The sequence below is a fragment of the Cydia splendana genome, chromosome 27, assembly GCF_910591565.1.
Source record: "Cydia splendana chromosome 27, ilCydSple1.2, whole genome shotgun sequence".
Taxonomy (NCBI): Eukaryota; Metazoa; Arthropoda; class Insecta; order Lepidoptera; family Tortricidae; genus Cydia; species Cydia splendana.
The window spans coordinates 3,873,406-3,896,683 of NC_085986.1; the positions used below are offsets into that span (position 1 = coordinate 3,873,406).

Sequence of the window (23,278 nt, forward strand, 5' to 3'; positions counted from 1 at the left end):
CTACGGTTACGGTTACCTGGTCTCCCTGCTGGAACCGCTGGTTACGGCGCTGCTGGAGCAGGCAGACCAGCCGGATCTGAGCTTCGAGGTGGATCCTGCCAGGTGCGTGCATCTTTAGCTCTTTATAAGGGATATTCTTCATTTGAAAAGATCTACGGTTACCTGGTTTCCCTGTTGGATTTAAGCTTCGAGGTTGATCCGGCCAGGATAATATTTTGACAATAGAACAAGCAACATTTTGAAAATCCAGGCAATTTCTTTTTTTCATAATCATATTTCTCGTTAAAAGTCGTTTAAAATGTAGCCTGCGTGACCCACGTTATAAAAACGATCGACATCTCATCAAAATCGGCTGAGTCGTTTTGACGCTACCGTGTAACACAACACGACACAAATACAGTAGAGTCCGGTTATAACGACGCTCAAGGGACCGCTGATATTACGTCGTACTAACCGGACGTCGCACTAAACGAACTGCCAATTTAAATATATTTTTTAAACAAAATAATGACATCATTTTGTATTTATTAATACATATGCGATAATCAAAGAAAAAAAAACATTTCTATTAAAATATTTATTTACGTTAGTATTACAACCCTTTGTCTTCAATGGTGAGACTTTTGTGTGTTTAGTAGAAGGTACTTTTGTAGGCAACGCGTAAGACTCATCATCCGCAAAATACTCGAATACCGTAAAATAAAAAGTCGTAATTCTTGGGAATCTAATCAAGACGACAATCAAAAAAGTCAAATACATTTCAATTTTCACTCAAGCTTTTATCGCTGACTGTGTACTTTTGTTTCAACAAGCAACTTATACTCAATTGAGTCAATTCTTACATACACAAACTCAATTAGGATGCGTTTTGTCACACAGTTACTATGGCCATATGACCTGAGTCCATCATCAGATCAGCTCGAAGGTACAGAAATATTGCATTGTCACCCAACTAAGATAATTGTGTATATGAAGTTTAAGCTCAATTGAATAATGGGATTTAGGTTTTATTTTGTTTGCAAGATTACGAAAAGTCGCATGACTATTTCATCTTGCTGCGTGCGTATAGGCAAAGGGGGGAGAGGAGTTGAGTGCGCGGGACGGAGTAAGTTTCTTACCGGTCAACAATTTATTTGTAAAAACTACGTCGCTCGTCGTTGTAACCGGACATGACGGACGAATTTTGTGTCAATTTCCGTCGTTAAAAGCGGTCGGTCGTTATAAACGGAGTCGTTCTAAACGGTTGTACTTTCATAGTAGCTTGTACTAAAACCAAACAAGTGCCTATACTTACGTCGCTATAAGCGATTGGTTGTTATAAGCGAAGTCGTACTAACCGGACTCTACTGTATACATTCATAACAGTAATTTCATGAAAGCAAAGGGCATAGTTTCATGACAGAAAGGACAATAATGGAAATTGTTTAATTACCGACGAAAATTCTGTGTTCAAATCGACACTTTTTAGGGTTCCGTACCCAAATGGTAAAACGGGACCCTATTACTAAGGCTCCGCTGTCCGTCCGTCTGTCTGTCACCAGGCTGTATCTCATGAACCGTGATAGCTGATGTTAAACACTATAGCTCTCTCAATCGAGGTTTAGGCAAATAAGTAGTAAACGTACTTACACTTTACTTGAAATACTGTTCTGGTCGATTGATAGTGCCACTGTTACCGTCTTAATCATGGGAGAGGAGCCTTAATTATGAAATACTGTAAATTTTATTGTAACTATGCTTTTAGACATTAGGCTCCCTCACATTAATTAAGTTGGAGAAGGAAGGTAATGGTATAGTAATTTGAATAAAAGAAATGGAATTAACACTTACTCTTATATTTGGCAAACCTTTTTACAACACCTTTAATTCAAGACAATTTCACTTTAACTCGATTACCACATAGATTATCACTCTTCGACCACTAGTGATGAACTGCTCTGGTTGGCGCAATGGCGGGTTTTTATATTGACAATCAACTGTCAGAAAGGGCGCCAACCGGAAGTTCATCACTAGTCGCAACATTTTAATCATGAACAATTTTCAACAGATATTGCAAGAAGTATATTATTTGACAATTTGATTTATAAATGGTCGCTTAATAATATTACAGACTGTTAAAAGTGAACTTCCATTATTGGCGCCAATAAGAACTGTCAACAATCAGAAATGGCGCCAGCCGGAAGTTCGGCTTTAAGTGAGATATCAACCAGTGGTTTTCAAATAAACATTTTAATCTAAACTGGTACACAGCAAAGTCACATTAAATAATCACGTAATTATACAGTTGTTAACAGTCGGCCATCCGATTCAGAAGTGCGACCTCGGACTTATCATTGTGCCCTCTAATTAACGATTACCTCTAAATGTACATGGAATAAATAACAATCTAATATATAATATGTATCTAATTATGAAATTAAACATTACACCAAGTAACATGTTTTGTTACATCTAGTACACCATAAATCAGTCAACCAATATTAGGCCCCATCATGACCTAAATATCATAAATCATTTTGTTGACATCAGGCCCCATTTTGTCCTGAATGTCATTAGCCATATCGTTGACAACAGGCCCCCTTTTGTCCTGAATGTCATCCATCATAGTTTTGACAACAGGCCCCCTCTGTGTCCTGAATGCCATTAATCATTTCATATTGTTGACAACAGGCCCCATTTTGTCCAGAATGTCATCCATCATAGTTTTGACAACAGGCCCCCTCTGTGTCCTGAATGCCATATATCGTATTTTAGCAACAGACCCCCTCTATGTCCTGAATGCCATATATCGTATTTCAGCAACAGATCCCGCTACGTTCTGAATACTGTAAAATAATAATTATTTAAAATAACAATAACATTCTCGAAAATAAATTGCTATATATGCAAAATAACTTCACTTCTTATTCGTCCTTACTTGGATTTCTATTGCTAAGATCAAGGTGCTACATCCTATACATAAGGTCTCTTAAGGGAGTGCGCCATAGTTTATAATAGCCCGAAAATGACTCCGCTTCATTCATGTTCATGTCAATAAACAAATATCTGTAATACTCATATTAATGTTATAGTACTGACTGGTACTCTCTCAATAAAACAATGTCATGTTCATGTCAATAAACAAATATTTGTAATACTCATGTTAATGTTATAGTACTGACTGGTACTCTCTCAATAAAACAATTTCATGTTCATGTCAATAAACAAATATCTGTAATACTCATTTAATGTTATAGTACTGACTCTCTCACTAAAACAATTTCATGTAATAAAAGATTGTAGGTACTTATTTATTTGTGTCATTATCGTTCTTATTTACCTGAACTGTTAAAAATTACCGTACCACAACGACCTTTACAAAAATGGACTGCTACTAGAAAAGTGAGCAAAGACCTTTGAATTTCAAAATCTGCACCAACGTCCTCAAAACATTATTGTCATCTCACTGCAATAAGATCGCGCCGCGCCCTAACTTGCACGCATTTACACTCTTACTAAGTGATGATATTTATACGCATAAAAACACCTAGGTACGACAAGAACAAATATGTAATGCCTTCAAAATAAGAAATAAATAAGGTCTGGTTAACTTTGTAAGTCTACAATAGTTCACCTCATCAACCCATATAGTGACCCTGCACCGGCTAAGCGTTTGAACAAGAAAATCACCCAAACTATTCAACATCGGTATTTAATCCACGTAACCTTGCTTCTTATGTTGTCAAAATAAGAAACCATAACCACACAGCCTCTGTTGCCGAAATCAGTAGATAAAAACTCAGAATGCTAGGTTATTTTTATATTTAATTGTAATGAACAATTCTATACCCCAATGATAATGTGCGATCAAAACCGGTTTCTAGGGCGAATGATTGATTCTAACCTTAGCTGGAAATGAAAACTGAAAACCCCCTTATAGATATAAGGCCGCGTTAAGATCCGTGTACTATAAACATTTCCACTCATTAATATCGTATGGAACAATAATATGGGGAAACTCGACGGATGCAGTTTTAATTATTCAATATTTAATTAGAATATCGCAGCATTACGACGTACTTTCATTATATCTTTTGAAATCATAATGTAAGTGAGAAACAATATATCTGAATTTAAATGAGTTCACGCTGAGGGTATAAACGTCCGTTCCACGCGACGACTAAGAACGGTTTCTCGCCGTATGTAATACTAATTAATTAATTAAATATTTTTAATCTCTATTATTGTGTTGTGTCATTATTCTGTGTGTGTTGATTTAAGACAGAAGTGACAACCTTCCACCTGCACAATAAAGAGGCTAAATTTGAACCCCCGACATTTCCTTCGGTGGGTCAGTACTAAAATACAATCCAACGCCAAAGTACCTTGGAGTGACCCTGGACTGCAGTCTCACTTATGCTCCGCACACTCGCAACAACCTCCTGCACAAACTGGCTGGCATCACATGAGGCAAAAGCCGACGTACTTCGTAACACTGCTCTTAGCCTAGTCTACTCAACAGCAGAATACTGCGCACCTATCTGGCTAAACAGTGCACACACAAATCAAGTAGACGTACACCTAAACCAAACCATGAGGTGCATTTCCGGAACCATCAAAAGCACTCCGGTCCAGTGGCTTCCAACCCTTAGTCATATACCGCCTTCACACTTAAGGAGACAGCAAGCGCTAGTACGTGAGGCACAGAAGATCTTGATCCATCCCAATCTAGCTGCCAGTGCTGAATTTGGAAACCCTACAACACACCGATTAAAATCTCGACATCCTCCTCACCGAACTGCAAGAAACCTAATGAAAGCAAACTTTAATATCTCGGACAAATGCGAAGAGGAATGGAACGATAAGCTCCCCCGAAAGGATTGGGAATACTGGGATTACTATCATTCCCACAGTAAAACCACCTGGCTTCTCATTGCCTAGAAAAGAATGGTGCCATCTGAACTGAACTGGCTGCGAACCGGCTGCGATCGCTCACGAGCATTCCTGCACTAATGTGGATGGATAGAGACTCCAAAGTGCGATTGCGGGGCTCCTGTGCAGGACATCGAGCACATCATTCAGTACTGCCCACTTAGCAAATACGACGGAAACCCTGCACACTTGTTTACCCTCGGCAGTGACGTAATTTAATGGATACAGAACCTTAGAATAGCTTTATAAACGACTGAACAATTAAGCCATACGAATACATAAATTGTGTTGTTTGTTATACGTAACTTATGATCGTAGATGGTCGAACTAAAAATAATTTAACTCATTTACTTTGTGTGAACATAAAAGCAGCACGAGACAAATTACTCAGTAACGATTGCGGTTGGGGTTAGTGATTTTGAAAAACACTGCTCAGCTTCATGACCCACTTTCAAACAGTTCGTACATTTCTTAATAGGTAAGGTACACTGAGTAGACAAGTGCCCCACTTGTTTTAAGTTGTAACAACACCACTTAAAAATTGATCGAGAGGTATCTTCCTGAGATTTTTCCATAGTTGTGTTTTTTCTCTACTTTACGATCAGAAACCGGCTTAATGTTACGTGCATTACGCAGATATGTATGCTAAAAGTTTATCGGGGTCATGAAACGGCGCAGCTTCGGCTCCTAATCTGATTTCGACTGGTAATCTGCCAGCTATGGCTTCGCTAACTCTATTTATTAAAGCCACCTTTGTAGAAGTCTAAAACGAGCTCGTATAGACAACATGTCACTGAGCCTCTGTCCATAATTACCTTTGGAAGGAAAAGCCGCAAGTAGTTTTGCTTGCCACTCCGTCCAAGAAAATAGGACAGATGTATCAACTGTTTTTCAGACTAGCCGTATATAGTCGCACACTCATTAACCTTATGAATCCACATGCTCATTGTTTGTTCCCTTTTTTTTTTGCTGGATCGAATTCAGGGACCGCGTTTTGCAAGTTTCCTACCTCATCTAACGAATCATTACGTCCAAACGTTTTTAGTGCATCAAGTAAGAGTTTTAAATTATTATTATCTGAATAAGAAGAGGTTGACTCACATGTTTAATCAGGTGACTTGCTCGCGAAGAGTGACTCGGCTGGTTTACCGGCTGCAGGTTGAGCCCACTCCGCTGGCTCACTCTGCTGCGCGAATGGCGGCCTACTTGGCTGCACGAGCAGCAGCTAGCTCGGCTGCACGAGCGACGGCTCGCTCGGCTGCGCGAGCGACGGCTCCTCGGCTGCGCGAGCGACGGCTCGCTCGGCTGCGCGAGCGACGGCTCGCTCGGCTGCGCGAGCGACGGCTCGCTCGGCTGCGCGAGCGACGGCTCGCTCGGCTGCGCGAGCGACGGCTCGCTAGGCTGCGCGAGCGACGGCTCGCTCGGCTGCGGGACCGGCGGCTCGCTCGGCTGCGCGAGCGACGACTCGCTCGGCTACGCAAGCGACGGCTCGCTAGGCTGTGTGAGCGACGGCTCGCTCGGCTGTGCGAGCGACGGCTCGCTGGGCTGCGCGAGCGACGGCTGGCTCGGCTGCGGTACCGGCGGCTCGGTCGGCTGGGCGGGCGACGGCTCGCTCGGCTGCGCGAGCGACGACTCGTTGGGCTGGGCGGGCGACGGCTCGCTCGGCTGCGCGAGCGACGGCTCGCTCGGCTTCGCGAGCGACGGCTCGCTCGGCTGCGCGAGCGACGGTTTGCTCGGCTGCGCGAGCGACGGCTCGCTCGGCTGCGCAAGCGACGGCTCACTTCGCTGCGCGAGCCACGGCGTGCTTGGTCAGCCGGCTACGTGACGGAGTCAGTTGTCGGGATGGTCTGCGAGACGTCGGCCGCCTCCTTTGACTTCACGACCGCCGCTCGTTGGTGGGACGTGAAGAGGAGTAGACATTTACGTATTGGTCAGGTTCCTCTGGAATTGAGCATGCATTTGCGCACAATTTATTCTTTGTAAATAAAAGGGGATTATACTTCAGCCCCGAAAAGTAGCTAGTGGTAATAACTAAAAACTTTATGTGTTTAACGTAGCTTTGATGTAGCTTAAGTAGAATATTAAAACACGTTTTTAATTTTAAACAATTTAAAGGCATGCTAACGTATTATTAGTACTTAAGTATGAACTATTACTGTATCGATGTGTTGTCAACCGACCGGCCTTTTTTTTTTATTAAAAAGAAAATAAACCTTGTAACATGAGCCTCTCATTGGATAAGCACATAGCAGGTTCGAAGAAATAATAATTAAAACTATACATTACTGTTATTTTGTAAGTAAAAAAAAAATGCCACTTTGTTCTTTGAATAATAAATCTATGCCACGCGTGTTTTGCATTATTTTATCTTCATATTACTGCATTTAATATCTCAACGTGGAATATCATCATGGACTGTGACTTCGTAAGGTAATTTAAACAACAAAAAAAAAAACTGTTCATACCCACTTCTGAGATGTTAAACACTATAGCTCTCTCAATCGAGGTTTAGGCAAATAAGTAGTAAACGTACTTACACTTTACTTGAAATACTGTTCTGGTCGATTGATAGTGCCACTGTTACCGTCTTAATCATGGGAGAGGAGCCTTAATTATGAAATACTGTAAATTTTATTGTAACTATGCTTTTAGACATTAGGCTCCCTCACATTAATTAAGTTGGAGAAGGAAGGTAATGGTATAGTAATTTGAATAAAAGAAATGGAATTAACACTTACTCTTATATTTGGCAAACCTTTTTACAACACCTTTAATTCAAGACAATTTCACTTTAACTCGATTACCACATAGATTATCACTCTTCGACCACTAGTGATGAACTGCTCTGGTTGGCGCAATGGCGGGTTTTTATATTGACAATCAACTGTCAGAAAGGGCGCCAACCGGAAGTTCATCACTAGTCGCAACATTTTAATCATGAACAATTTTCAACAGATATTGCAAGAAGTATATTATTTGACAATTTGATTTATAAATGGTCGCTTAATAATATTACAGACTGTTAAAAGTGAACTTCCATTATTGGCGCCAATAAGAACTGTCAACAATCAGAAATGGCGCCAGCCGGAAGTTCGGCTTTAAGTGAGATATCAACCAGTGGTTTTCAAATAAACATTTTAATCTAAACTGGTACACAGCAAAGTCACATTAAATAATCACGTAATTATACAGTTGTTAACACTAGAAATACTAAAAAGTACGGAACCCTCGGTGGGCGAGTCCGACTCGCACATGTCCGGTTTTTTCTACTACAGTATAATGATGTTATTGTTCCAGGCTGGACCCATCGCAGGATATAGAGGTCAACCGCTCCAACCTCATAGACCTCACCAAAGAGGTCTTCAACAGGATTATCAACTCTGCGGATAAGTTCCCTCCGCAGTTGAGGAGCATGTGCCACTGCCTCTATCAGGTCAGTCCTTAGAGCATTTAATAACTGGAATCGCCTTTAACAGCTTACCCCTCTGCCTAACACAAATGTGCAAACTTTTGTATGGACGTTTATCTGACATGGCTATTTGTATAGTACGTACAAATCATGTAGAATTAGCCATACATTTGACGTCCCGGCCCCGCAAAAATCGGCAACCTTTTGTACAGAAAATGACAGCAGAGGCCGAAAATCGAATTTCACTGGAAGCGATTTTTCAATTCGCAAAATTTACCACTTTATTTTTTCTCAATAGCTTCTTTTCCCGGAAAGATTTATAACCAATTCGCATGTTTTCCTATTATATTTGTTTTTTAATTGCTTATTCTTGATAGGCAGAAAACGCAACTTGGAAAAAAAGTGTTTCTAGAAAATAGTAGTAACACTCTGTTTTACTAGTCGTAAGGGAACGTCCACATTAGACTAGTTCACATAGTTAAAGGCGTACTGCATATACTAATGCGAATGATCTTAGAGATACAAACAAGAAAAAAAAACATGTAATAGTAGTTTGTGTTACAAGGGATCAAACTGATATATTTCCGTCAAGGGCGTACATTGAATCCTGAATGAAGCGATGGATTCTACAATAGAATTCCGAACGTAGTGAGGGATTCTAAAGTAATGAGGGATTCAAGTGTTAACGCCCAAGACGAAATAATTTTGATGCCGTGTGACACATACTGCTTTTCACATCAACTATGAGGAAAATAAAAAAATCTTAGTGTTGACACAATTATTATGTTTCAAAATATTATTCAAGCTAAAAAAAGAATGCAAAAAATAACAAAAACAGTGTCCTAGAACAGAAAAGTGCCACTTTGATCCCCCCTAGCAGGGAGGAAAAGTGCCACTTTGATCCCTCCTAGCGGGGAAGAAAAAGCCCTTTTCCGAATAGGTGATGTGAAAAGTAATTTAAATTATTTACGTAATAGCATATTAGTGCGAGCGAGATGTATAGAAAGTAAGTTACGCAGACGTTAGCGAATATGTCAATTTGACACTGCTAAAGCATTTGTGGTAGAACTACAGTATGATTTTGAATAATTTTACGGTTTAGACTCTAGGTCTCCTTTTTCAAACACTAACAGTACGAGCAGCGTTCACGACTGTTAGTGCTTGAGAAAGGAGACCTAGGCTCTCCGAAACATGTCGCGCGAGTGGCTTAAAACAAGTGAGTCTAAACCGTAAAATTATTCAATGTTAGTATGTCTCACAACAGTTTAAATTCGAGTATGATTTTCATATCAATGTATATGAATTTTGCAGGTTTTGAGCAAACGATACGCACACATACCTCAAACAAGCGTAGGTGCTGTTGGCACAGTACTATTCCTGAGATTTATCAATCCAGCCATAGGTAAGTTCATATCATTATCATATCTTGCTATATTTCTAATTAAATTTAGCTCTACACAAGTACCAGGGCCTCATGAGTTACGAGAAGGTGTCGTTGACAGCCCGCCGGGCCGCGGCGGCCGGAACGCGTACGAGTATGAAGGTATCGCGGCTGCTCGTGTATCTTAGCTGTATACTTTTGGTTTGTTTACCTATATGATTCTACTAGTTTAAAGTATTGTTTTTGTTGACTCGAAGTAACATACATTAGTGATATTTAATCAAGCTTTTCAATCTCGTACCCAATAAGGCCACTCAGCAAGCTTCGTGGCCTTAACACGGTACTCGACTGAAAAGCTTTCCATTATATCACGATTGTATAAAATACTAATATAGCAAATCCAAAACGTCTTTTATCACTCTACAAATATATTATGATACCAGTAAAGACGGATGACCCGCTTAAGAACTAACAACTGACGTGTTTTAATATTTCTTAAGAATGATTCGGTCAAGTTGTGTTCTAATGTATGGGGAAGACAAACAAATTATAGCCAGCATTCAATAAATGTAGTATGATACCTTTGGGTATGGTGCTTTACGCACACTACTGTCCCATGCCCTCCCCCTGACGCAACCCCCCCTTTTAGCATGACATATGTGTCCCGGTTGACAGTTTTTTTCAATTTTTGAGAAAAGTATTACAGTTAGGAATAAATCTTTTTTGTAAAAAAATTAATTGTACAACTTTTTACTCAGCAAAAATAATACAGTGTAATGAGTAACATCAAAAAGATTAAAAACTAAAATTAAAAACTAGGTACCTAAAATTAAAAACTACCTCAAATTAAAAACTAAACTAATCTAAATTAAAATAAATCTAAAAAAGGCCCCCACGGCATTGTGCCAAAGATGTGCCAAAATTTAATAGGGATTATTTCTTTCATTGACACTTTTTTCCTATATTGTATACTTTCCTCAAAAAATTAAAAAAACTGTCAACCGGGACATATTTCATGCTAAAAGGGGGGGTTGCGTCAGGGGGAGGGGATGGGACACTAAAAATACAAAAAAAAAAATACAAAAATTTATTGTAGGTAATACACAAAAACATTTTCAGGGGTGCTAAGATTATCCTAATTATGTACAATTGACAAAGTGTAGGTACCTCAGCTAAGAAGTATATTATATCAGGTTGCTCTGGTTCCTACACTAGGCTCAGCCTGTCTCGTAGGTAACCCAGACTCAAGTGAGTTTATACAATTGAAACTTAAAGCCAAGGAAGGGGAAATACTTACTAACAGAAATTATTTTTACATTTTTACAATAAATGAATTAAGACACAAACAATTGTAAAACTATCTTAAATTATAATAAAAAAATAAATTAACCTAGATAAAATTTAAACTTATCCATCAGCATGCGACTCAATCAAGTTAATTCTTGCTAGTGAATGTGTGTGTGTGTGTGTGTGTGTGTATATATATAAATGTATGTGTTTGTGTATGTGAAAAGAAAAAGTGGTTATTTATCAACTTTTAGAAGTTCTTCTATGTCCTCGTAGGAAAGGGAGCTGAGCCATGAAGATATTTTTTTCTGAACTTCCCTAACAGTCAATTTTTTGATGAGGATTTTAGTGTTGACTTTATTGTAGACAAACGGATGGATGAAGTTAGGCAGACGTTGAGCGAAAGCTGATACAGTTGGGGGAACTGGGACTTTGAATGTGCGTTTTTGTAGCATGCAGTCGTAGTTGGAGGACTTCAAGACTTCTCCGTGAATCCTTGACACCACACGGAGGATAAAAATACCACGAACACTGAGGACATCCAGATCGCTGTACACTAGTTTGGTAGCGTATCTAATTGGTTTTCGAAGGGAGACCTTGATGACAGCTCGTTGCGCCCTCTCCAGAGAAATCAAGTGGGTTTTGCATGCTCCGCCCCAAGCAGTCATGCAGTATGCTAGTACAGATTGGCAGATGCTAATGTAGACTGTTCTGAGCAATGATTTGTTTGCGGAGTTACGTAAAATTTTAAAAACGTAAATAAGTTTGCGTACCCGATTTGCTGTGGTTTTTATGTGCTCCTTGAAATCCAGCTTCTCGTCAATTACTACCCCAAGATATTTTACGGAAGTAGCTCTGTCGATCGGCTGGCAAGAACAGGAAGATGTTGGTGATTGCGTTCGGTTACAAGTGTGAATTTTGATACTGGGTGAAATAGTAGGAGCTGAGGATTTTGTTTTATGAAAACATATGAGTTTTGTTTTTGTAGTGTTGAGTGTAAGCAAGCTGCGTTTTAGCCAGTCAGCTACAACACCCAGCCCTCTCTCTGCGGCTTCAGCAACATTTGTCCAGCTGCGATCGTGGAAGATAATTGCCGTGTCGTCGGCATAGCAAATTATATCAGCGTTGGGTAAATTGCCTGAAGCTATGTCATTAATGTAAACATTAAATAATATAGGAGCCAATACACTACCCTGCGGGACTCCGAAAACGATTTCCATATGGTTACTTATGTCTTGGACTATCTTGACTCGCTGTGTTCGGCCTGACAGATAGCTGCTAAACCATTTCAAGGCGATCCCTCTCACTCCTAGAAGTTCTAGTTTTTTTAGTAGGATTGGGATTGAGACAGTGTCGAACGCCTTGGTTAGGTCCAGGAAGACACCGATGCAGCTTTCGTTATTGTCGAGGTATCCTGATATTAACTTTGTCATGAGTACCACTGCGTCTTCAGTCGACCTTTTTTCGCGAAAGCCAAACTGCCGATTTGAGATTATGTTATATTTTTCCAGGAAACTGACCAAGCGTTTACTGACCAATTTTTCTAGGATTTTTGAGAGAGCCCCGAGCAAAGAAATTGGTCTGTAATTGCTAGGGTTACATTTGTCCCCTGCTTTATATAGCGGTATGACCGCCGCTTCTTTCCAAATCTCAGGAAAGATACCCTCGGACAAACTAAGGTTGAAAATGTGTGTAAGGGGAGTGATAATGTAGCTTTTGATAGCCTTTAGCAGACGGTTTGTGATCCCGTCTAGACCAGGAGAGCTATCTGGTTTCAGGCTATTTATTATCGACTCAACCTCTGATTCGTTGGTTGCAATTAGGAACAGAGATTGAGGCGGAGAAACATTTGATGACATTTCACGCGCAAGGTCCTCTTGAGTTTTGTTAGTGGTTTTAAGCACATCGTTGGCCAGCCTTTCACCAACTCTTGCGAAGAACTGATTACAGTAATCGAGAGATTCGCCAACTGTACTCTTAATTTGCGTTAGTTCGGTTGGCTTTTGTACATTTTTCGTCGTGTAAGTGATATTCTTGATTGAATTCCAGAGTTTTTTTGGGTTATTCTTATTTTCTTCTAGCTCGGCTGATTCGTAGTTATATTTTAGTTTCCGTAGAAGCCCGTTGTGAAAATTTTTGTACCGGGTGTAGATTTGTTTCAGGATTTGATCATTTGGATTTTTGCGGCATTTTTGATGGAGATGATCTCTATGCCTTGAGCACCGTATAAGTCCGGGGGTCATCCAGGGCTTAATCGAAAACTTGGACCGGCTAATGGGTACATATGATGAGTGTTTGGAAATAACGTCAAGCAGCAGTCGATTAAAGGCATTAACAGCTTCTTGCAATGTGAGTGCAGAAGTAACTCCGGACCAGTCGAAGTTTCGGAGTTCATTCTCAACGCCTTCAGTATCAATTTTCTTCACAAATCGTTTGTTTTGGATTTGTTTTGACGTTTTTGTGCTTATACCTGTCACAATCAGATCGTGGTCTGTGATGTCTGATTTACAAACGACCGTTGCCGCCGGCAATCTTGCAGTGACATGAACGTGGTCCAGACAAGAATCGCCACGGGTGGGCTTGGTCACTGTTTGCTTTAAGTCTAGTTCCGCTAACATACATAGGTAGTTCGCGCATGTGCCGAGTTGTGTGATATTATCTGACAGTGTGTTTATATTTATGTCGCCTGCAACTATCACGCAGGGGGAGCGCTTTATTGACTGTACTGTAGACATAAGCGAGTTGGAAAAATTTGTGGTGTCATTGAACGATGGTGACCGATATATGCCCAGAACATCAAATCGATTTTTGACTGCCACATGTAGGCAATCGGCATCACGAAAAGTAGGCTCAGAGACTTGTGGCATCCATGATTTATTTACGTACATGACAACACCGCCGGCTTTGTTTGTAGATTTGTGTGTTCGGAACGCCTGAAATCCAACTAGCTGTGGTATAATCGATCCATCATTGAGCCAACATTCCGTCAGGACAATTACATCCAAAACCAGTTTAAGTCTTGTTAAAGATATTAAAAATTGGTCAAAGTTCTTTTGAAGGCTCCTTATATTGTAAGTTAGTACTTTCAGGTTAAATTTTTTATCAATATACAGCTCGCATGACTCTGGGCAGTCAATGACATGGCAGGGCGTATCATCCTGATCAATATCTGAAATCAAAATGTTGAAGTCACCCATTATCGTATAGTTGAAAGTCAGGATACAATCGCTTAAGAATTTGTTCCTGCCATTTACTGTCTGAGCAGCGAGCTATCGCGGTTGGATTTGGTAGAGAACATAGGAAAGTATTGTTGATCGTAGTCATAACCTTATATGAGTGTGTGGTGAGACTGATAGCATTATTCATTGTGTGCGTGTTAGTGTATCTGTAAGGTGTTTGTGTTAAAGACTGTGAAATATTAGCTATCATGCAATGAGGATAGAGAAGTGTTAGAATAATCAGAAAAATGGAACAATTACGAAGTGCGAAAATTTTCTTCGGGAACGTAGGTCGAGGCGCCGACGTCCAGGATTTGTTCGGTGGGGGCGGGTATCGCAGCAGATGTCGCTCCGAGCCATCTTTCGAGGTCTTCGGCGCTCCGAATCGGAACTTCAGGGCAGCCCTCCTTCTTACGAATGAATATACTACCATTTCTGGTCCAGCAGAACTTGTATCCGGCCTTATTAGACTGCAGCCTAGAGTCACGAAATAACTCCCGATTTTCTTTGGTGAGCCGTTCATTGAAATACAGCTTTCTTCTGGGGCCATTAATTTCGATAGCATTCGTGTCCAGGTTGCGTCTGCTTTTGGCGGTCTTTAAAAATTCGTTCCTCTTGGCGCGGCGAACAAATTTTACCACTAACGGGCGTGGAAGCCTGCCCTCCGACTCTGGTAGCTTAGTTCCCCGAGGACCAACGCGAGTTACGAAGTCCAGGTCTTCTTCAGTCAGATTAAGGCCCATTTTTATCGCAGTAGTAAGGACAATGTGTGTTTTATTTTCGTTTGGGAACTCGTTCACGCCAATTATCTCTATCTCATTGCATAATCTGTCTTGTGCTTGTGCGTTTAGCTGGTTTTCGAGCTGAGAGATTCTTTGCTTAAGAAGGTCGTTTTCAGCTTCACGTTCTTCGAGAGCTCGAATGCGGATATCCGACTGAACTAAACGATTTTCTAGGTCCGCCAAACTATCGTTACACTTATCCAACTTTGAGTTGATGTTTTGCAGATTAAGGTTCATCTTGCTCATGTCCAAACGCATCAGCTGGATCTCAGCGGTTAGGGATGAAAGCGGATCGGGTCGCGTGTCTTCTTCTACTCCTTGGTTGCTGCTGGGTTCCGGAACGAGCGCAGGTGCTGATGCGGGTTGTTTTTTCTTCAGAGTTTCAGAACTCCCGCCCGCTGGAGCTGCGGCTGCGGCTGCGGCGCTGGCCGCTGCGAGGCGGACTGGTGTGTTAGTGTTGTCTGTTTTTGGTTGCCTGCAGCAGCATTCTTGGCACTTCCATAAACCCTTGTGTTGGGTGCTCATGGCAGCAAAAGTCTTAGGGTCTATGTTTGCGCACGCTAAATCATATTTCAGCTTACATAGGGAGCATGCCAGATATTCATTTCTCTTTGGAAAGGCGCTACCGCACCCCGCACAGACACTCGTTGTAGGTGGCATTTTTATTTTGTCAATAATCGATTTGGAAACTTACAATCGATTTGAATTCGATTACTCTTTTCTGCTAGCAACACTAAAATGCACCACGAGTGAAACGGAACGCATCAGTTAAAACTGTCACTGTCAGTTGGTATTCGACATCCAATCAGCTGGAACCGGTCCCGTTACTTTTTGCCGAAAACAAACGAGTAATGTTATATTTGCGTGGTTTGAAATCTTATTCTTGTTGTAACGGCTATTGGAATAGTCTTACCGGTGTTTTCGTTTGTGATTTAGTGCCACTGTATGCTTCTTTCTTGTGGAAATTTAATAATAGGTGCCTACTTCTTCTGTAGGAAACTCGAACCACTGGAAATTTGACTTGTAAGTATTTATTTGTAATTAAAATTGATAAGAGCCCCGCTTCCACTGTTTACATGGCCAGGGTTGCCATGGTATCCTAAGCACTAGTGTGCGTAAAGGACCATACCCAAAGGTATCATACTACATTCATTGAATGTTGGCTATAATTTGTTTTTCAAAAAACATAATTTGACCGAATCAGAAGGGTAAATAGTTAAATATATTATTGAAGAGCAATTAATAAAAATAACCTAAAACGTTAGACCGTTAAGTGATCAACCCTCGCTACACGTTCGCACTCGAACTATATCAAATTTTAACCTATATTCAGGCGACTTGCACAATGCTTAAGTTTTTTTATATTTCAGTGTCACCGCAAGAGATGGGTATAGTCAGCCGTCCCGTTCCCCCGACGATCAAACGTGGTCTCATGCTAATGTCCAAGATACTGCAGAACATAGCGAACCATGTAGAGTTCTCTAAGGAACAACATATGTTGCCTTTCAATGATTTCTTGAGAGCCCACTTTGAGTTAGGACGCAAGTAAGTATATGTTTTCTATGTCACTTATGCCGGGGCCACACTAACGGGACACGCAGTTGATTATAAATATAAATAAATAAATGTTATAACGACATTCTTACACAAATTGACTAAGTCCCACGGTAAGCTCAAGAAACCTTGTGTTGTGGGTATTCAGACAACGATATATATAATATACAAATACTCAAATACATAGAAAACATCCATGACTCCGGAACAAATATCTGTGCTCGTCACACAAATAAATGCCCTTACCGGGATTTGAACCCAGGATCATTGGCTTCACAGGCAGAGTCACTACCCACTAGGCCAGACCGGTCGTCCCATTCGCGGTGTCAATTTTCATACGGCCACACTGGGATTATCGATTATTGGCGTTTCCCGACGTTTCTCGTTAGTGTGGCCCCAGCATAAGCGCCGCTTGCACCATCCCACTAACCGGGATTAACCGGTTAAACCTGGTGTTACCACGGTTGCCAGTATAATTTGACACTAGGTTAACGGTTTAACCGGTTACCCCGGATTAGTGGGATGGTGCAAGTGGCGCTAAAGCACTGTAAATTGTTACTAAAAAGCCATCAACGCATTTTGCAATGCATGCAAATATTTGGCTTTTTCCCTATTACTATTTATCTTACAGTCGCCATTAGATATATCGGAGCGGCTTAGGTGCTCACAAATATCTGAACACGCCTCTATTGTCAGGGCGTTAGAGTGCGTGTTCAGATATTTTTGAGCACCTCGGCCGCTCCGATATATCTGATGGCGACTGTATCTTGTTATAAAATTGGATATTACAAACAATATTAATTACGTATTTCAACTTTTTGATAATTCAGGTGTAAGCAAACTGCCAGCTACCCCTTAGGCGAGGTCTTTGCTCGTTGGCTCTTTTCGCTGCAAAGCGGAAAAACGCGTTATACGAGCGTAGCGCGTAGCTCGCGCTGGTAGTTAATGGGTTTAGATTCGGACCAAGCTAACCCTGGATGGCGTTTGAAATGATAAAGTTTAGCAATGTCAAATTTCTGACAAAATATGACGTATACAGGGTGGAAAGGCACGACGATCCTTCCCGGAAGTATTAGGTCGTTTAAGTGATACAGAGACTATTGGTAATGGTAAGAATCGTTAATTGAGTAAAAAATAAAAATTGCAAAAATACTACTTTTTAACTGTGGTGATAACCCTATAGCATGTGCACATGACGGCTAGATTAAGGATCTCCGTCGGGAAAGCTCGGGACTTTACACTTTTTTCCGATCGTTGACAGTATCGCAATGATGTATGAATGACGCATAAATGTCAAATAAATCAAATGCATGCAAAAATATTACAAACAATTTTATTACTTTCTTAGATAATTACTTTTTTCCAATATTTAATACTATCTTCTTTTCACATACGGTGTTCAAATGTACCTCCGTGTATTACAACGCCGCCGCAGCCCGTACCCGAGTATGTCGATGCACATGCGATATAGTGTATGCTCTTCGTCATTTATCCTCCGCAGAAAGCACCAATTAGCCTTTGTCTCATTTCGTCCGCAGTTTCACATTCCGTTTGGTTTGGTACACCATATCTTTTACACAGCCCCACAAATTTAAATAGCCACGAGCATCTAACATTTTTATTTGAAGAATATGACATTCAATAAGTATAGTTCAATGAAAATTTAATTTCAAACATCAGACGTCTTGTTTATTTCCTACCACGCAAGAAGGTTTGTTAGTTTGGTATTGAAGAAGTATTTATTCTTGATTTATTCTTAGTATTTCATTTTTGCAAGTTCATTTGGTGCAACTAACACAACCTACATGTAATTTTTTATTATTTTAAATAGTTTCCAATTATTCGAAAATAATTTTGTGAAACGTGTTAAGAAACTAAAACCTTTTTATCAGTCAAGGAAACCAGAGATATTTATTATGAAAGAGGTTGTTGTTGTTGTTATTATCATAACTACTTTATTTACAACTGAATAAATTCACATTCTATGTTCAAAGTGGCCTCCGTGCATAATAATGCAGGCTGCAGCCCGTGCGCGAGTATGTCGGTGTACCTTTGCTAATATTCGCTCTCGAACGTTTCTACGGCGCAGGCTGGCGAAAGCAATGGTTAACCTTTGCCTCATTTCTTCGGCGTTGTCACACTCCGTTTTGTACACTATATCCTTGATAGTCCCCCAAAGAAAAAAGTCTAGAGGCGTCAGATCCGGAGATCGTGGTGGCCAACGATGCGGTCCGAACCGGCCGATCCATCTATCTCCGAATTCGTCGTTCAGGGCTAGCCGCACTTCGTTAACAGAATGGGCCGGTGCACCATCTTGCTGGAACCATACTTCTCTACGCTCGGCCACTGGTAAATCGTCAAGGTAATTCTGCAACTCCGTATTCAACAGTTCCAAGTATCCAGCTCTGTTCAAAGTTGGAGGCAAAAAAACAGGTCCAATCAGTGTATCCCCGTGTATTGCAGCCCAGACGTTAACGGACCACCGATATTGGTGACCCGAATGTCGGTATTCGAACGGATTTTCTACTGCATACATATGTTCATTTCGCCTATTCCACATGCCGTTACGGGAAAACAAACTTTCATCGCTCCAAATAATGCGGCGGATGAACAGGCGATCTTCCTCCAGTTTATTTAAAAGCCAACGGCAGTATGCTGCTCGTACAGGGCAGTCCCTGGGCAGCAGAGCTTGAACTCGCTGAATGCTGTAAGGGTGAAGACGTGCACGTTTCAAGATTTTGAGTACTGCGGTATGAGTTAGGCGGAAATGTCGGGCTGCCTGCCTCGAACTAGCCCTTGGATTTTGCTCGAAATACCGCAGCACTCGCTCTTCAAGTCTTGGTGCAATGTGAACTACACCTCCTCCCCGTTGGTCGTTTTGGCCCGTTCGTGGTACTATGGGCTCATTATTTGCCACGCGATCAATGGCCCGTAAAATTGACATACGGCTAGTTGGGTGTGGTGGAGGATATCTTTGTCTGTAGCGTCGTAACGTCTCGGCGGCATTATAATTACACTCCCCGTATAACATAAGCAAATTTAGGTAATCGCGGGCTCCCAAGGGCATTTTGGAACTAGGTTTTATCGCGTAATTTGCAATTTGTGGCACATTTAATTTCAAACATCAGACGGTCTGTCTATTTCCTACCACGCAAGAAGGTTTGTTAGTTAGGTATTTAAGAAGTATTTATTCTTGATTTATTCTTAGTATTTAATTTTTGCAAGTTCATTTGGTGCAACTAACACAACCTACTTGTTATTTTTAATTATTTTAGATAGTTTCCAATTATTCGAAAATAATTTTGTGAAACGTGTTAAGAAACTAAAACCTTTTTATCAGTCAAGGAAACCAGAGATATTTATAAGACGATTGCGTACTTTTGAGTGGTTGTCAATGTCACCATTTGAACTGTCGTTGTAAACAATGTTGTGGTTAGTATTATTAATATTAAGGAATAACATAACTATTTCATTCAAGTATTGAACAAGTGGAACCACTAAGAAAGCGAAAATCCTGCAATGATTCTTACCGTGCTGTAAGCAGACCTAAAAATGGTTAGATGGCAACAAATTAGCATAATTTCCTGTCGAATACTGATTGTTTACAAGTAAGTTCATTGACCCTGTCACCTGTTAGGGTTAGAACAAAGTAGTTTTTTGCGTGGATGTTTAAAAGGTCATAATTTAGAAACGGTTGCCCATATTAACATAGTTTCTATGGAGAAAATATAGAGCTTAGGCTAAACTATCTCCCATTTCCGGAAAGGATCGTCGTGCCTTTCCACCCTGTATAATGACACTCCCTCACTTTGATCTAAGTATTCAAATCGGTGCAAAGTTAGGTTAGACGGACTCTACAGCTGTTTTTTTTCTCTCAGGTTCTTCATACAAATAGCTTCAGACTGCGAAAGCGTCGACCAAACGTCTCACAACCTCTCCTTCATCAGCGACGCAAACGTAGTAGCTTTACATCGACTGCTGTGGAACCATCAGGAACGGATAGGGGACTACCTGTCTTGCAGTCGGGACCATAAGGCTGTTGGACGACGGCCGTTTGACAAGGTAGAATAGACTTTAAGTACATCTACTTAAGGTGGAAAATCGATTAGTCGCATATGTTTAAGAGTGACGCAATCGTAGTAGCTTTACATCGACTGCTGTGGAATCATCAGGAAAGGATAGGGGACTACCTGTCTTGCAGTCGGGACCATAAGGCTGTTGGACGACGGCCGTTTGACAAGGTAGAATAGACTTTAAGAACATCTACTTAAGGTGGAAAATCGATTAGTCGCATATGTTTAAGAGTGACGCAATCGTAGTAGCTTTACATCGACTGCTGTGGAATCATCAGGAAAGGATAGGGGACTACCTGTCTTGCAGTCGGGACCATAAGGCTGTAGGGCGACGGCCGTTTGACAAGGTAAAATAGAACTTACGGCGATTGACTTAGGGTAGGATCTCAAACGTAGTAGCATTACATCGACTACTATGGAGTTATCAGGAAAGGATAGGTGATTATCTATCTTGCAGTCGGGACCATAAGACTGTCGGAAGACAAGTTAGAACACCTAATGGACATTTGCTTAGGGTGGAAATACTTATTTGTACAACAAGAGATCAAAGTTTGATATTTCTTCGAGTGCTTATTTTGAGTCCCGTGCAAGCGAAAGATTCTATAATAATTTAGAATCTTGAGCGTAGTAAGGGATTCAAAAGCGCACGAGATGTAAATAACTTTGATCTCGTGTAGTACACAAAAATTTTCACCCTAAGCAGTGAGAACATACCTAGAGGGACAGAGATAATAGAACCCAAGTATATCGAACTTGTATTAGACCCCGCATGTTGAAATGACATTTGACTATAAAGGTCACTTGAATGACATTTTGTCTCACTCAGTGAGCAAAATGCGATTTTGCTCACTGAGTGAGACAAAATGACTTAGTGAGCAAAATCGCATTTTGCTCACTGTTTTTAAGAAGCAAAGTACCCTTGTTCGAGCTGCTGAGGTGAAAATGTATTTTCTATTTATTCTGGGTCAAAATAATGATAGGTACCTATTTTTTTGTTTTAGATGGCCACATTGCTCGCTTACTTGGGACCTCCGGAACATAAACCTGTAGAATCGTAAGTTGTTATAATATCACAATATACGTATAGGTATAAAAAAAACTTATACTGTCAGCAGCAGAAGTTGCTAAGCGGGCGAGGTGTTCAAAATGATCATGACACGACTTTATTGTTAAGAGAGTAAGAGCGTGTCAAGGTAATTTTGAACATCATGCCCGCTTAGCAAGTTCTCCTGCTGACTGTACATATTATTTTAAAATGCAAAAGTTTACTTACTTATTTTATAGTACTGAAGTTTATTTTGAATATCGAATAGTTAAAAAGTAGAAAGCACACACTTTTCTGAAAACTCCTACTTACCATTTGCTGCTGTGTACAATAACACCATATTTCCAGTACCTCCGGCCTCCTCTTCTCCTCGTACGCCCGCTGGTCTTCCATAGACATGTCCTCCACCAACTTTGAGGAGTTCATAGTGAAACACAACATGCATGAAAAGGAGGAGTTTAAGAGCATCAAGAGTTTGAACATATTCTACCAGGCGGGGACCAGCAAGATCGGGAACCCGGTGTTCTACTTCATCTCTAGGAGATACAAGTGAGTAGAATTCTCTTATCCTCCTAAGGCCCATACAAAAGAGGAGTTTAAGAGCATCAAGAGCTTGAACTTATTCTACCAGGCGGGCACCAGCAAGATCGGGAATCCCGTGTTTTACTTCATCTCTAGGAGATACAAGTGAGTAGAATTATCTTATCCTCCTAAGGCCCACCATAGAAAAGAGGAGTTTAAGAGCAACAAGAGCTTGAACATATTCTACCAGGCGGGCACCAGCAAGATCGGGAACCCGGTGTTCTACTTCATCTCTAGGAGATACAAGTGAGTAGAATTCTCTTATCCTCCTAAGGCCTACCATACAAAGGAGGAGTTCAAGAGCATCAAGAGCTTGAACATATTCTACCAGGCGGGCACCAGCAAGATCGGGAATCCCGTGTTTTACTTCATCTCTAGGAGATACAAGTGAGTAGAATTCTCTTATCCTCCTAAGGCCCACCATAGAAAAGAGGAGTTTAAGAGCAACAAGAGCTTGAACATATTCTACCAGGCGGGCACCAGCAAGATTGGGAACCCGGTGTTCTACTTCATCTCTAGGAGATACAAGTGAGTAGAATCCTCTTATCCTCCTAAGGCCCATACAAAGGAGGAGTTTAAGAGCATCAAGAGCTTGAACATATTCTACCAGGCGGGCACCAGCAAGATCGGGAATCCGGTGTTCTACTTCATCTCTAGGAGATACAAGTAATAAAACAAAGCAATCTTATTGATTTTATGAGTAGAATATAAATGTTCAAAGTCGATAAAATCTTAAATAGAAAATGTGTTTTTTTTTGTCTTATTAAAGGTAAATCATCATCCTGTCCTGGCCGGTTTCGGCCACGGCGACTGGGGTTGTACTAGTTATTGAGAGCGACGATCGTGAGCTCTTAGGTAAATAATTAAATAATGTCGCTTGTTTACAGGATAGGAGAAGTGAACGCGGACCTTCTAATATACCACGTGATATTGACCCTCAAGCCCTTCTGCCAGCAGCCCTTCGAGCTCATAGTCGATTTCACACACACCAACTCGGACAATAGGTTCAGGTAACCTAAGAATTATGAACTACATA

The 23,278-nt window shown here is 40.8% G+C and overlaps 1 protein-coding gene across 1 annotated transcript in view; it reads left to right on the forward strand.

Moving 5' to 3' along the window:
* LOC134803788 (neurofibromin) overlaps positions 1-23,278 on the forward strand; it is a 115,170-nt gene that overhangs the window by 36,742 nt on the left and 55,150 nt on the right. Inside the window, exons 29-35 of the mRNA XM_063776624.1 lie at positions 8,209-8,344; positions 9,632-9,722; positions 16,359-16,533; positions 20,421-20,604; positions 21,617-21,669; positions 22,009-22,209; positions 23,130-23,252. Coding sequence (XP_063632694.1) covers positions 8,209-8,344; positions 9,632-9,722; positions 16,359-16,533; positions 20,421-20,604; positions 21,617-21,669; positions 22,009-22,209; positions 23,130-23,252 — 963 coding nt within the window. The remainder of the gene's footprint in view (positions 1-8,208; positions 8,345-9,631; positions 9,723-16,358; positions 16,534-20,420; positions 20,605-21,616; positions 21,670-22,008; positions 22,210-23,129; positions 23,253-23,278) is intronic.